The sequence below is a fragment of the Lampetra fluviatilis genome, chromosome 21 (assembly GCF_964198595.1).
Source record: "Lampetra fluviatilis chromosome 21, kcLamFluv1.1, whole genome shotgun sequence".
Classification (NCBI taxonomy): domain Eukaryota; kingdom Metazoa; phylum Chordata; class Hyperoartia; order Petromyzontiformes; family Petromyzontidae; genus Lampetra; species Lampetra fluviatilis.
This window is the reverse complement of record NC_136295.1, coordinates 241583-254676: the sequence shown is the minus strand read 5'-3', so window position 1 is coordinate 254676 and position 13094 is coordinate 241583. Positions and strand designations below refer to the sequence as shown.

General features: G+C 50.9%; 1 protein-coding gene across 1 annotated transcript in view; it reads right to left on the bottom strand.

The window, feature by feature from the left end:
• LOC144938297 (coagulation factor X-like) overlaps nt 1–12867 on the bottom strand; it is a 55759-nt gene extending 42892 nt beyond the window's left edge. The window contains exons 1-3 of the mRNA XM_078866188.1: nt 12801–12867; nt 10869–11029; nt 10217–10241 (exon numbers count right to left, since the gene is read on the bottom strand). Of these exons, the coding sequence (XP_078722314.1) occupies nt 10217–10241; nt 10869–11029; nt 12801–12867 (253 nt within the window). The remainder of the gene's footprint in view (nt 1–10216; nt 10242–10868; nt 11030–12800) is intronic.
• Nucleotides 12868–13094: the final 227 nt, after the last annotated feature.

The following is a 13094-nucleotide window of genomic DNA, read 5'->3' as shown; positions in this document are numbered from 1 at the left end:
GCCTTCACATCTGCTGCAAGGTCGTCCCGCTCTACGCTCCAGGCCGCACTACACCTGATGGCGAAGGTGTTCGGGCCGCCCTCCACGTGCCGCCACCAGTTCTACGATCGGCGGAAGGTGGCTGGGGAAACGACGCTAGCCTACCGCACGGCACTGCTCGCCTTGGCGGACGCGGCTTTTCCCCGCATGGATAAGGAGGGGAAGGACGCCATGGTGACGGAGCAGCTGCTGGTGTTGGCCCACGAGTTGGGGGTCCCCATCAACGTGGCAGACGAGATGGAGATCTGCTCCCTGGCGATCGCCACGAGCATTCACGCGTACGAGGTCCTCAAACGCAAGCCGGGGGTCGTCTGCAAATGGCCGGGGAATGCGGCACTGGCCGCCACGATCGCCGAACCTCAGCCAGCTGCGGTGCAGGAGCGGGCCTTCGCTGCACCGTGTCCGGGGGAGTGGAGAACGGGAGGTCGTTCGCCCACACGTTCGCCCCGCAAGCTGGAGCAACCGAAACCTACGACGTCCGTCGTCTGCTACAACTGCGGCCTTCGGGGTCACGTCGCAGCCGGGTGCCGGGCCCCGCGTCCGCGCATCGCAGGACCACGTCGGGACGACGACCAGGGCCACAAGTCGTCCCAACAAAACCCGGCAAGTCGCGGCACCTCACACGTTCGGTCCACAAACACGGCACATTCGGGTCGCCGCTTCGCGGTGGGGGGTTCGCGGCTGGGTGCCGGGGGTTCAATTCGGCGGGGGGGGTCCGTACGCGGCCCGCAAGCAGTCGAGTGGTCCGAATTGGCCCACAGGATCGTGGCTGCGTCAGCCGGGTCGTCCGTGGTAACGGGGTTCATTGACGGGGTTGAGGTCCGGGTGCTTGTTGACACGGGTGCGTCGGCCACCATCATCTCGGACCTTATTTACAACATCCTTCCCGTCCAAAGTAGACCCCTTCTGCCGGTAGATGTGCCATTTTATGCGGCGAATGGGGGATCCCTGGGGATCATCGGCCAGATTCGGGCGACTATTTGCATTGGGGACATTAAATTAGCGGGCCCTATTTTTGTATCATCATCGCTGGCCGTTCCCTGTTTGCTAGGTACGGACTTTTTGTCAAAAATGCCCATCAAAATTCTTATTGATCAGGCCTGCATAGAGCTTCCGTCAGGTCGGCGGGTTGCCTTCTTGTCAAGCCCTATCAAAGTGCGCACGGTTTGTGCGACGGTGCAGGCGCTGGCGACTCACACTGTACGGGTACCCCCGGGATCGCAAATGTTAGTACCCCTTCGGTTCAGGAAGCCACTCAAGGTGGGTGCGGAGGCACAGGGGGTGCTGTTGGGGCCGTCAAACAGAGCCAGTAAGGGCCTCGACTTAGCGGTTGCTCAAACCATGGTGAGAGGGGACAGTGAGCCGTTCGTAATGGTCCTGAATACGGGGTCGCGGCCGGCCGTAATTGCGCAGGGAACGGTGCTGGCTCACGCCGCGCCGCTGCCCGTTGAGGAACGGCTCGTGGCTCAAGCAGATTTTACTGTCGAGTCGCATCCTCAAAGTGATGAGGGGACTGAGTGGTTGGACTCGCTGTGTGCGGGTTCTGCTAACTTGTCCGGGGTGCAATTGGGAGCATTGAGGGGTTTGCTCATCGAGTTTGCTGACGTGTTCAGCAAACATAAGTACGATATCGGCTGCACTGACCTGTTGCGCCACCACATAGCTACAGGGGACGCGGCCCCTATTCGTCAGAATCCTTTCCGGCTCAGCCCGGCCGAGAAGGAACATGTGCAATCGGCGGTTAATGATATGTTGGCGGCCGATATCATTTCGCCCTCTTCTAGTCCGTGGGGTGCTCCTATTGTCCTAGTAAAGAAACAGGACGGGTCCTTGCGATTTTGTGTCGATTTCCGCCGCTTAAACAAAATCTCGATGGCGGATGCGTATCCGCTCCCCAGGATGGATGAGTCGCTGGATGCCTTGGCGGGAGCGCAGTTTTTTTCCACACTCGATCTGCTTTCTGGATTTTGGCAATTGCCACTCGATAACGAGTCTAAACCTAAAACTGCTTTCCGCACACCTGGGGGCCTTTTTGAATTCAACCGTTTGCCCATGGGCTTACATTCCGCCCCCGCCACGTTCCAGAGACTCATGGAATTGGTTTTGTCAGGCCTCCAATGGGATACCTGTTTGATTTATCTTGACGATATTATCGTCTTTAGTCGGACTTTCGAGGAGCACCTCCAGCGACTGAGAGCGGTGTTCCTCAGGATGCGTTCCGCTAAGCTAAAATTTAAACCGGCTAAATGTTTTCTGCTTCGGGAATCTGTCAGGTATTTGGGCCATATCGTGAGTCGTTCAGGGATCTCGACGGACCCTGCTAAGACGCATTGCGTCAGCTCATGGCCAACGCCAACCTCGGTCACGGAGGTTCGTAGTTTCATTGGTTTTGCCTCCTATTACCGTCGTTTTGTCAAGCAATTTGCCACCATAGCCAAGCCCCTGCACGCTTTGACGGCTAAGGGTGTGAGGTTTCACTGGGGGGCAGAGGAGGAGGATGCGTTCTGCTCCCTCCGTGACGCTTTGGTGCAGGCTCCCCCCTTGTGTTACCCCGATTTCACACAACCGTTTTTGCTTGACACGGACGCCAGCAATACGGGTATCGGGGGGGTGCTCTCACAGTTGGTCGGGGGGGTTGAACGGGTGGTCGCCTACGGTAGTAGGGTTCTTTCCCCCGCAGAACAACGCTATTGCGTAACTCGTCGTGAATTGTTAGCCATTGTGTTTTTTACACAGCAATTCAGGCCGTATCTTTACGGCCGTCATTTTACGGTCCGGACGGACCATGCGGCTCTACAATACGCTATGCGCGTGGCGCAGCCATCGGGCCAATTGTCCCGATGGTTGGAGGTCCTTCAAGACTACCAATTCACGACGATTTACCGAAAAGGGTTGCGGCACTCAAACGCGGACGCCTTGTCGCGGTTGCCGCCGTGCACGGACTGCACATGTTTGTTGGGATCAGCGCGGTGCAAACCCCCGGTCGCCGGCGCCCCGGGAGTTGCGCTCGCCGCCACTGACACCCCGGGAGAGGACGCCCCCACGGGGAGGGATTCGCTGTTGTCGTTGCCCCTCATTGAGTGGGGCCGCCTCCAGATGTCCGACAGCTCCCTACTTACGCTGCGTCGGAAAGTTGGCGCTCCCGAACAAGGGGAGGCGCGGGTCGGTTCCTGGGTGTGCAGACAGGGCCTGTTGATGAGGTGGGACAACATGTCCCGGCGTCACGTGCTCGTGGTGCCTGTTGCTATGCGGGGTAGGATTGTTCTGGCAGCTCATGAACGGCTCATGCATCTGGGTTTTCACAAAACGCTCGCCCTAATCCAGCGAGACTATTATTGGCCGGGGATGGGTAACGACGTGGCGAATATTCTTAAGGGATGCGTAGAGTGCGCCAAAAGGAAACCGCCACCATTGGCGGCTAATCCACCGCTGCAATCCATTCAGGTTTCGCGTATAAACGAATTGGTAGCGTTGGACATCTTGGGGCCCTTTCCGGTTACACCAAGGGGAAATAGGTTCCTGCTGGTTGGCGTGGAATACTTCACCCGATGGCCTATGGCATGGCCGCTCGCCAACCAGTCGGCTGCGGCGGTGGCGGACGCCTTTGTCCAGGGTTATGTGTTGGACAAGGGCGCCCCCGAACGCTTGCTGACGGATCAAGGGAAGAATTTTTCGAGCGTTTTGTTGCGCGAGGTGTGCGACCTGTTGGGTACAAAGAAAGTGCGTACTTCCCCCTACCACCCGCAGACTGACGGGATGGTTGAGCGTCTGAACAGAACGATTACGTCTATGTTGTGCCAACAGGTCTGCGACGATCAGGTTGATTGGGACTTACAGGTGCCGGGGGTACTCGCGGCCTATCGAATGGCCCCTCATGCGGCGACAGGGTTTTCCCCATTTTTTCTTATGTATGGGCGGGAGGCCGATCCGGCCATGGACGTCCAACTGGGGATTTCCCAGCCAAGTGCAAAATCTAAATTGGCAGACCACATCAAATTTAATATCGCCAAATTGACTGAAGCGCGGGAGGGGGCAAGGTTGAATTCGCGGTCGCGGCAAATTGCAAACGAGAAATTGCATGAGCGGAGGGTGCATACGCATGATTGGAAACCAGGCGATAAGGCCTGGCTGCATTGTCCACATGCACCGTTGGCTACGTCCCCCAAGTTGTTGAGACCTTGGAGGGGACCGGTGGAAATTGTGCGGGTTGCACGGCCCCAGAGTATACAGATTAAATGGGGGAAACGCCGTTGGTATGTGCACCCCTCCCGACTGAAGCCCTATGCGGCACCGTGTGACCCCGTTCTGTGCCGTGACGACCGGGCGTGTGATGTGACCGTCGACTCGGGGAGGGAGGTGTCGCAGGCTGATCCTCACGTGTCTCCACCTGACCCACCCCCAGGTGCCTCGGGCTTGACGGCTGCTGACCATCGAGAGCCTGAACCCCGGGGCACGCACGAGTCCTCGATGCCTGGCCGATGTCTTCCTGAACCGCCGGCACCACCGGACGTTCAACCGCGTCTGGTGCCGTACGACGGACCGGCAAGGCGGACTCGGGCTAGGTCTCAACAATTTTCATGAGGACGGGTTTTGTTTGTGCTCTACACCGAGCTCGCCCGGTGTTCCCCTCTGCCGGGATAATGTCCCGTTGTAGGGACGCTCGGAAGAAAAGGGGACACTGCACGAGTCGAAAGAAAAAAAAAAAATTCCATTTATTTTTTTTGTATACACATTGCTATTGTCGCTCGCCGGTTTGTATATATTGTTCTGTTGTCGCGGTGGCATTGGTTGAGGGTTGCGGATGGTGGTGTTCGCGTCGTGTTGTGTTGTTAGCTTAGCTGTTGTTCTTGTTGTTGTGTTGTGTTACGGGGCACACAGGGAGGGTTTGTAATTTTTGTAGCAGCCGGGGCGGCTGCGAGCTATGTGGTAGGGGGTGATGTAGTGGTGGTATTGACGTGCGCCGACTGTGACAGTGATGGATCACGGGGCGGCGCGGGGTGCGGGGTTGGGCACGCGTTGTGGGCGTGGTGTGGACGCGCGCGCCGGGAGTGACAGATGACGAGGCGGCGCGGAGTGAGTGGTGAGGCACGATGAGATGTGGGAAAAGAGGATCGTAGCCGGCACCCGGTGATTGGTCGAATAAGTGGGTGCTCGCAGCGACGTCCGCAGGTGGGGTATAAAGGGGGACGCGCGAGAGCACTCGGGGAGAGTTACCCAGTTGAAGACCCGAAGACGGAGCTGAAGACCTAGTGAAGCCGAGTAGCTCAGTGGCGTTAGTCGCCGAGTAGCTAAGTGGATGTTGGTCATCCGAGTAGCTCAGTGGCGTTAGTCGCCGAGTAGCTAAGTGGATGTTGGTCATCCGAGGAGCTCAGTGGGCGTTAGTCGCCAAGTAGCTAAGTGGGTGTTTGTCACCCGAGTACTAAGTGGATGTTGGTCATCCGAGTAGCTCAGTGGCGTTAGTCGCCAAGTAGCTAAGAGGATGTGGGTCATCCGAGTAGCTCAGTGGGCGTTAGTCGCCAAGTAGCTAAGTGGGTGTTTGTCACCCGAGTACTAAGTGGATGTTGGTCATCCGAGTAACTCAGTGGGCGTTAGTCGCCAAGTAGCTAAGTGGGTGTTTGTCACCCGAGTACTAAGTGGATGTGGGTCATCCGAGTAACTCAGTGGGCGTTAGTCGCCAAGTAGCGAAGTGGGTGTTTGTCACCCGAGGTACAAAGTAGGTGTTAGTCACCTGTAACCAAGGTTGATAAAATAAAGAGTGTGTTACCCGTGAAGTCGTCTCCCGTGGAGTTACTACATTACATCTCTACTGCGTCAGGTGCTGTAACTTTCTGACCCGTCCCTACTGGACAGAGTTATTCTGTCCCTATCAACGTGCAGCGTTGAGGTCAGCTGATAGTCATGACCCTGGCTCTGCATTCCCGGGGTCAGGCTGAAGAGGCGAGGGGGAGAGGTGAGGAGGCGAGGAGGAGAGGTGAAGAGGAGGAGAGGTGAGGAGGAGATGAGGCGAGGAGAGGTGAGGAGGAGAAGGGGAGAAGTGAGAGGAGGTGATGAGGAGGAGAGGAGGCGAGGGGTGAGGAGAGACGAGGAGAGGTGAGGAGGAGAGGAGGCGAGGTGGAGGAGGAGAGGTGGAGAGGAGATGTGAGGTGAGGAGGAGATGAGGCGAGGGGGAGAGGTGAGGAGGCGAGGAGAGGCGAGGAGGTGGCTTTTGGTGTTCTAACTTCGCGACTTTGCAGCTCTGCCCCATCGCGTCAAAAGTTCGCCCACACTGTATGTACTGTACTTTGAACTTCTTTCGCACTGTACGTAGCCAAACGTGCCAATCGGAGATGGTTACTTTTAAATTAAGTCTTTTCGATGTATTTCTATAATTTAGCCTCCTAATTTTATTCTGACATCTAATTATTATTTTACTGTTGTATAAAGAAAATTGTTACTTTCACATACTTTTTACATTATTTTATGAGTCGTTTAACATTTGTCCTTGTACAGTGAGGGAAAAAAGTATTTGATCCCCTGCTGATTTTGTACGTTTGCCCACTGACAAAGAAATGATCACTATAAGACCTCCTTTGCCAGTGGCAAAATATAGTAGTAGGTTTTTACCCTTTAAACTGGTACAAAACTGACACCTTTATACAAGGCATCATGTTTGCAATAACCACAACACATGCAGTAAAAATGCAAACAAAAAGAAACAACTCTGATAATGATAATAATATGCACTGTCCTTGAAGTTGATTGACTGCTTGTGTTGTGGTTATTGCAAACATGATGCCTTGTATAAAGGTGTCAGTTTTGTACCAGTTTAAAGGGTAAACACCTACTACTATATTTTGCCACTGGTAAAGGAGGTCTCATAGTGTAAATGCTTACCCCGAGCTCTCAATACTCTGATAGTGCGCTGTTTTTGAGTTGTACGCCTTTTGGCGTCATCTGGCCCAACACCAATGGAGGCTAGGCTCTAAGGAAAGGTGTCTCGGGTGTGGACCAATCAACTTCAAGGACAGTGCATATTATAATCATTATCAGAGTTGTTTCTTTTTGTTTGCATTTTGACTGCTTGTATTGTGGTTATTGCAAACATGATGCCTTGTATAAAGGTGTCAGTTTTGTACCAGTTTAAAGGGTAAAAACCTACTACTACAAAGAAATGATCAGTCTAGAATTTTAATGGTAGGTTTATTTGAACAATGAGAGACAGAATAAGAACAAAACAAATCCAGAAAAACGCATGTCAAAAATGTTATAATTGATTTGCATTTTAATGAGGGAAATAAGTATTTAACCCCCTCTCAATCAAAAAGATTTCTGGCTCCCAGGTGTCTTTTATACAGGTAACGAGCTGAGATTAGGAGCACACTCTTAAAGGGAGTACTCCTAATCTCAGCTTGTTACCTATATAAAAGACACCTGTTCACAGAAGCAATCAATCAATCAGATTCTAATTTCCCCACCGTGGCCAAGACCAAAGAGCTCTCCAAGGATGTCAGGGACAATATTGTAGACCTACACAAGGCTGGAATGGGCGACAAGACCATCGCCAAGCAGCTTGGTGAGAAGGTGACAACAGTTGGTGCGATTATTCGCAAATGGAAGAAACACAAAAGAACTATCAATCTCCCTCGGCCTGGGGCTCTATGCAAGATCTCACCTCGTGGAGTTGCAATGATCATAAGAACGGTGAGGAATCAGCCCAGAACTACACGGCAGGATCTTGTCAATGATCTCAAGGCAGCTGGGACCATAGTCACCAAGAAAACAGTTGGTAAAACACTATGCCGTGAAGGACTGAAATCCTGCAGCGCCCGCAAGGTCCCCCTGCTCAAAAAAGCACGTCTGAAGATTGCCAATGAACATCTGAATGATTCAGAGGACAACTGGGTGAAAGTGTTGTGGTCAGATGATACCAAAATGGAGCTCTTTGGCATCAACTCAACTCGCCGTGTTTGGAGGAGGAGTAATGCTGCCTATGACCCCAAGAACACCATCCCCACCATCAAAAATGGAGGTGGAAACATTATGCTTTGGGGGTGTTTTTCTGCTAAGGGGACAGGAAAACTTCACCGCATCAAAGGGACGATGGACGGGGCCATGTACCGTCAAATCTTGGGTAAGAACCTCCTTCCCTCAGCCAGGGCATTGCAAATGGGTTGTGGATGGGTATTCCAGCATGACAATGACCCAAAACACAGGTCCTGCAGTGGCCTAGCCAGTCTCCAGACCTTAATCCCATAGAAAATCTGTGGAGGGAGCTGAAGGTCTGAGTTGCCAAACGTCAGCCTCGAAACCTTAATGACTTAGAGAAGATCTGCAAAGAGTAGGACAAAATCCCTCCTGAGATGTGTGCAAACCTGGTGGCCAACTACAAGAAACGTCTGACCTCTGTGATTGCCAACAAGGGTTTTGCCACCAAGTACTAAGTCATGTTTTGCAGAGGGGTCAAATACTTATTTCCCTCATTAAAATGCAAATAAATTTATAACATTTTTGACATGCGTTTTTCTGGATTTTGTTGTTGTTATTCTGTCTCCCATTGTTCAAATAAACCTACCATTAAGATTATAGACTGATCATTTATTTGTCAGTGGGCAAACGTACAAAATCAGCAGGGGATCAAATACTTTTTCCCCTCATTGTATACGTTTAGTTTTACCTCATACGAAGTGGCCTTCAATCTTGTGGAGCTATGAAAGGCGCTCGATAAATTATTGTTATTGTTTTAAATTCCTACAGATTCCAAGAACACAGGATGAGATGTTACTATCCTTTGTGCAAGCACTTCCAAGAGTTCATGAACAGTGAGCCTGGTGAAATTTGGGGAGCGCATCTACAGTAGTGTACCTTTGGTTCTTAGGGTGTTTCGGCCTTTCACACTATACACCCTCCCCAAAGGCGGCCAGCGACAGGGTGATCAATCCTACACTTGCGTCCCATTCCCAATTAGTCATAAAAGTTGCCTTGTTGTTGATAGCCAACATCCCATGGGACTATGCATGGAAGGGGCGTCCTCCTCCCCGAGTCAAGCATTGTTGACCGCATACCTCCTGGCCCTCTCACTTCGGGGCCCAGCTGGGGTCTTTCCTCTTCATCCAGAACCACTGACTGCTGCCTTCTGCCGCCTCCGATACAGCCTTTTGCCTCTTGCACTCCAAAGCTTTCTGCCACGTACTCATAGATGATGTCCCCCATCCTCTCCAATTTCTTCTCCACTGTGCCTCGAAGTTTCTCGAGGGTCAAGGTAAGGTCAGTATTCACTGTTTCCCACAACTTCTTGTCACTGGCGCCAGGCCACTTCACATACGGTCTGTGCCCTGGTAGTCTCCTCTCGACTGCAGGTCTGGGAGGCTGGGTGAGTTCCACTACTGTTGTTGGTTCCACCTCAGTTGTTACTTCGGTGCTTGAGTTTACGTCCTCCATGACAGTGGTACTGATGCACTGCAAACTATGGTTTGCGTCCAGTTGCTGTGCTTCATTCGACTAATTTGATCACTTTCGCAGAAAGTAATCAATGCGAGGCCTCTGTCTCTCTTTACCCAAACACCCCTTCTTCCCCTGGTGGATCCTCAACCCATGGTGTGATGTAACTTTCCTCCAACCACAGACACATACCTGCATCTGTTTGTGGACCGCTGTTGCAGCGGAACTTGTGACAGTTGCTGTGGTGTTCTCTTGTGCTGTGCTCTCATTACTCATAGTCGTTTCCGGTCCAGTCATTACCATGTTGTCAGCCGATGAGTCATCTTCCGCCCCCGCTCTCGCAGACTCTAGGGGTATTCTCGTATGTTGACTTTCTGTAGCTAAAGCGGGTGTTTCCAACATACTGCGAAGCATGGGAAACTACAGAAATGGGAAGCTAACCCATGACTGTCCCAGTGGGGTCTATTCCCTCCTGTCAGCCGTCTCTCCGTGCCGCCACAAGGACTTTCCCCTGTTGTCAGCTGATCTTTCTCAGCAGTCACTGGACAAGTCCAGATATTCAGATTCCAAGAACACAGGATGAGATGTTACTATCCTTTGTGCAAGCACTTCCAAGAGTTCATGAACAGTGAGCCTGGTGAAATTTGTGTAGTCTTACAAAGTATGCTACATACATGCATCAAATTAGATTTTGCACACATTCCTAGAGGTCATTTAGGAACATTCAGCAATGTATTTAGAAATTACATCTAGTACTTACCGACATATGTGTTCCAGAAATCATTCTGGAAAAAAAAACACGTTTCATAAGCATTGTGATTACTAAAGAACTGTAAATTATGGTAAGTTCAAAGCGTTAAGTGCTGGAGTACAATACGATTCTTAACCCAAAATATATCTTCATAAGCAAGATAGTACACGCAAATTTTGGCCATCGTGGGGGTTTCCAAACGTGGATATAACCATTCGCACCAAATCTATTGAGGTACAATTCGCCGATTGCTCCCCTGTGACTCCACCATTCACGTGTGTTAGTTATCCATAAATATATTTGTTTCATGGCCACGTAGGCTGTTTCATGAGCTCAAAGGAGTTATTCAGTGGCCAGAAAAGTGTCCTGGTACTCTTGATTGCCAGGTTTTCTGAATGAAGCAGATGAGCTGGAAAATACCTCTGAAGTGCTGCCCTGTGGTTAAAACGTGCATAGGTTTCGGTGTGGAAAATATGCAATGTAGAAGTGTGTTCATGCTAGAATATGAATGTAATTTAATCTGCATTGCCATGTCGGTACTCTATGTATTGGAAGTTTTGTCCTTGGCCTAGTTTTGGCTTTGTGTGGGCCCTGTGTGCACATGCAGCATGCACACGTAATTATGCAGACACACATTTCGTTTTGTATAAGAGTTACATACCGCGAGTTCCTTATTTTTAAAGATTTCCATTGCCTCCTCAATGCTGCATCGTTCCTCGTTGCATTCTCTCTCCAGGTTTGCTGCTCGCAGCTCCTCGAAAGCGCTGTTAGCCCGACGCAAACGCGACAGAACTTGTCCAGCGTCCTGTTTTTCCAAAAACACTTCTCCCAACAAGAGGCAACCGTCAGGCAAAGTCTTCGCACTCAGCGACTCTGCATACAACAACTTCGCATCTCCACCACTGCCCTCACCTACGCTCCCTCACCCGCCTGTCCCGGGCAGGAGGTTCAGCCAACACCCACCCGGCGACGGCGTGAGGGTTGAGGTCCCGTTGACGGCTGGAGCGGCAGCGGCGAGATATCTTCACTCTTGGTTCCTGGCACCAACCCCCTTGCTCACACACACACTCCCGCTTATATCCCCCTGCTCATCCCAAGTCCTCATGTGCTTCTACTTAAGCTGCCGCCAGGCCGGTGCCAGTTGTCACATTAATCTCTTATCATCATCCCCCATTTCCCGTCCAGGCGCCAACCTCCGTTCACAGCGTAACACCTGTTCGACCTCGGTTGCACCCGCTTCTCCCCTTAATTACTGGAGGTTTGTCTGTGCAAACCTCATGTTGCAACACGCACACCTGTTTGCCCTCTGTTACACCCGCTTAACTGTGCGCACCGCGTGTTTCTCTCCTCTACACATGTTTGACCATTGGCCTTGCCTTATTAGTGTACACTATTATTTAATTACTCCTACCAGGTGTTGTTCGTCTACTAGGGGCGTTGGGTTGCCGCCCACCAAGCAGCTGGATATGAGAAAAAAACATTCTAATAAACAATACTTTTCTATAAATTGTTTTGTTGTTTTTACATTTTTTTTAATATAGTGATTCTTTCAACGTGAATTGCCTAATAAAGATATCAATTTAAGTTCATATTAGAATCCGCTGCAACACAGTCTGATTTGTGCCTCAGGGAGGTCTCGGCCGGCTGTGAAAGCTTCCGAGTGAGAGATATCCCTTCCTTTTCATTATGATTAGCTTAGCATTTTAGCCACGTCAATTAAGACCCATTCAGGGCGGTGAAAAGGTCCGCCCATTGCTGTAATCACCATGTCACAACGCTAGGTTGCACTGTGCAAATATAGCAGGTGACGGCCCACACGGTCTAGGAGTAAATAGCAATAGCGATGGCAACAGGTGCAGCAAACGAATTGGCAACAAATACGGTGGAGTCAATCCTAAATATTCCATTTGAAAGGATGAAAGGGTTGTGTAGTGTAGACTTGAGGGTCATGAGGACAGCATTTGATTGCTTTGTTTTATTTCGTATTGTTTATAAATGCCTACCGTTGGTAGATAAGACAGTTATATCACTGTCATGGGAATGCCAATAACATGAGGTTTTTCTTAATTAGAACACCATATTTTCAGAGGTCACTCACAACAGCCGCACCCACTGGTGGAGCCAGTGGGGGGTGGGGGTGCGGTGGCACGTGCCCTCCCAATGATCCGATCGAAATCCCTAATTTCAGTGACTCAGAATTGTGCGCAGTTGCGTATACAGTACACTCGCCCCCCTGCCTGCAAATCTTGGCTCCGCCATTCGCCCCACCTAGTGGAAATGTCACGAGCCGCCACTGACTACTACTTCAATGCTGCCACACTGCTGTAACCTTGATGTGATCAAATCGAATACAATTGTAACGCGCCTCCAAATGTACTGACTTTTGATGTCAAACTTTGCAAATCTGCCGACCATTTCAATGGTGTAAAATAAATCAGAACACTGCTGATTGTGAGTAACTGTGACAGACATTGTTTATGCCGTAAACAAAACAATACCCCCCCAGTCACGACACATTGCATTTATGAAGCATTGAAAGGGAATGCCCTTCCTCATTGCATCCAACATTAATGAACGTGAAGTGTTGACTCACCTGCGCACAGGGTCATCGGGATAATGCTGCCAATGAGGAGCACGAAAGTGGCTGAGTACAGCGCCATGGTCTCCCAGCCGTTCGGAGTCACCTCCTACAGGAAACACAACTCATGCTCGCGAAGCCTCTCCATAAATGAAGCAACTACATTTCGGAGGGAATATCAACCACGTGGATAAAATTTAATCACCCACAACTTGGCACCTGCGGTAAGATATTGTTGCTAATCAGGTTTCAAATACGTATTTCTGTTCACGTTAAAATGTGAGCAAACAAGTGTTTGAACGTGACAAT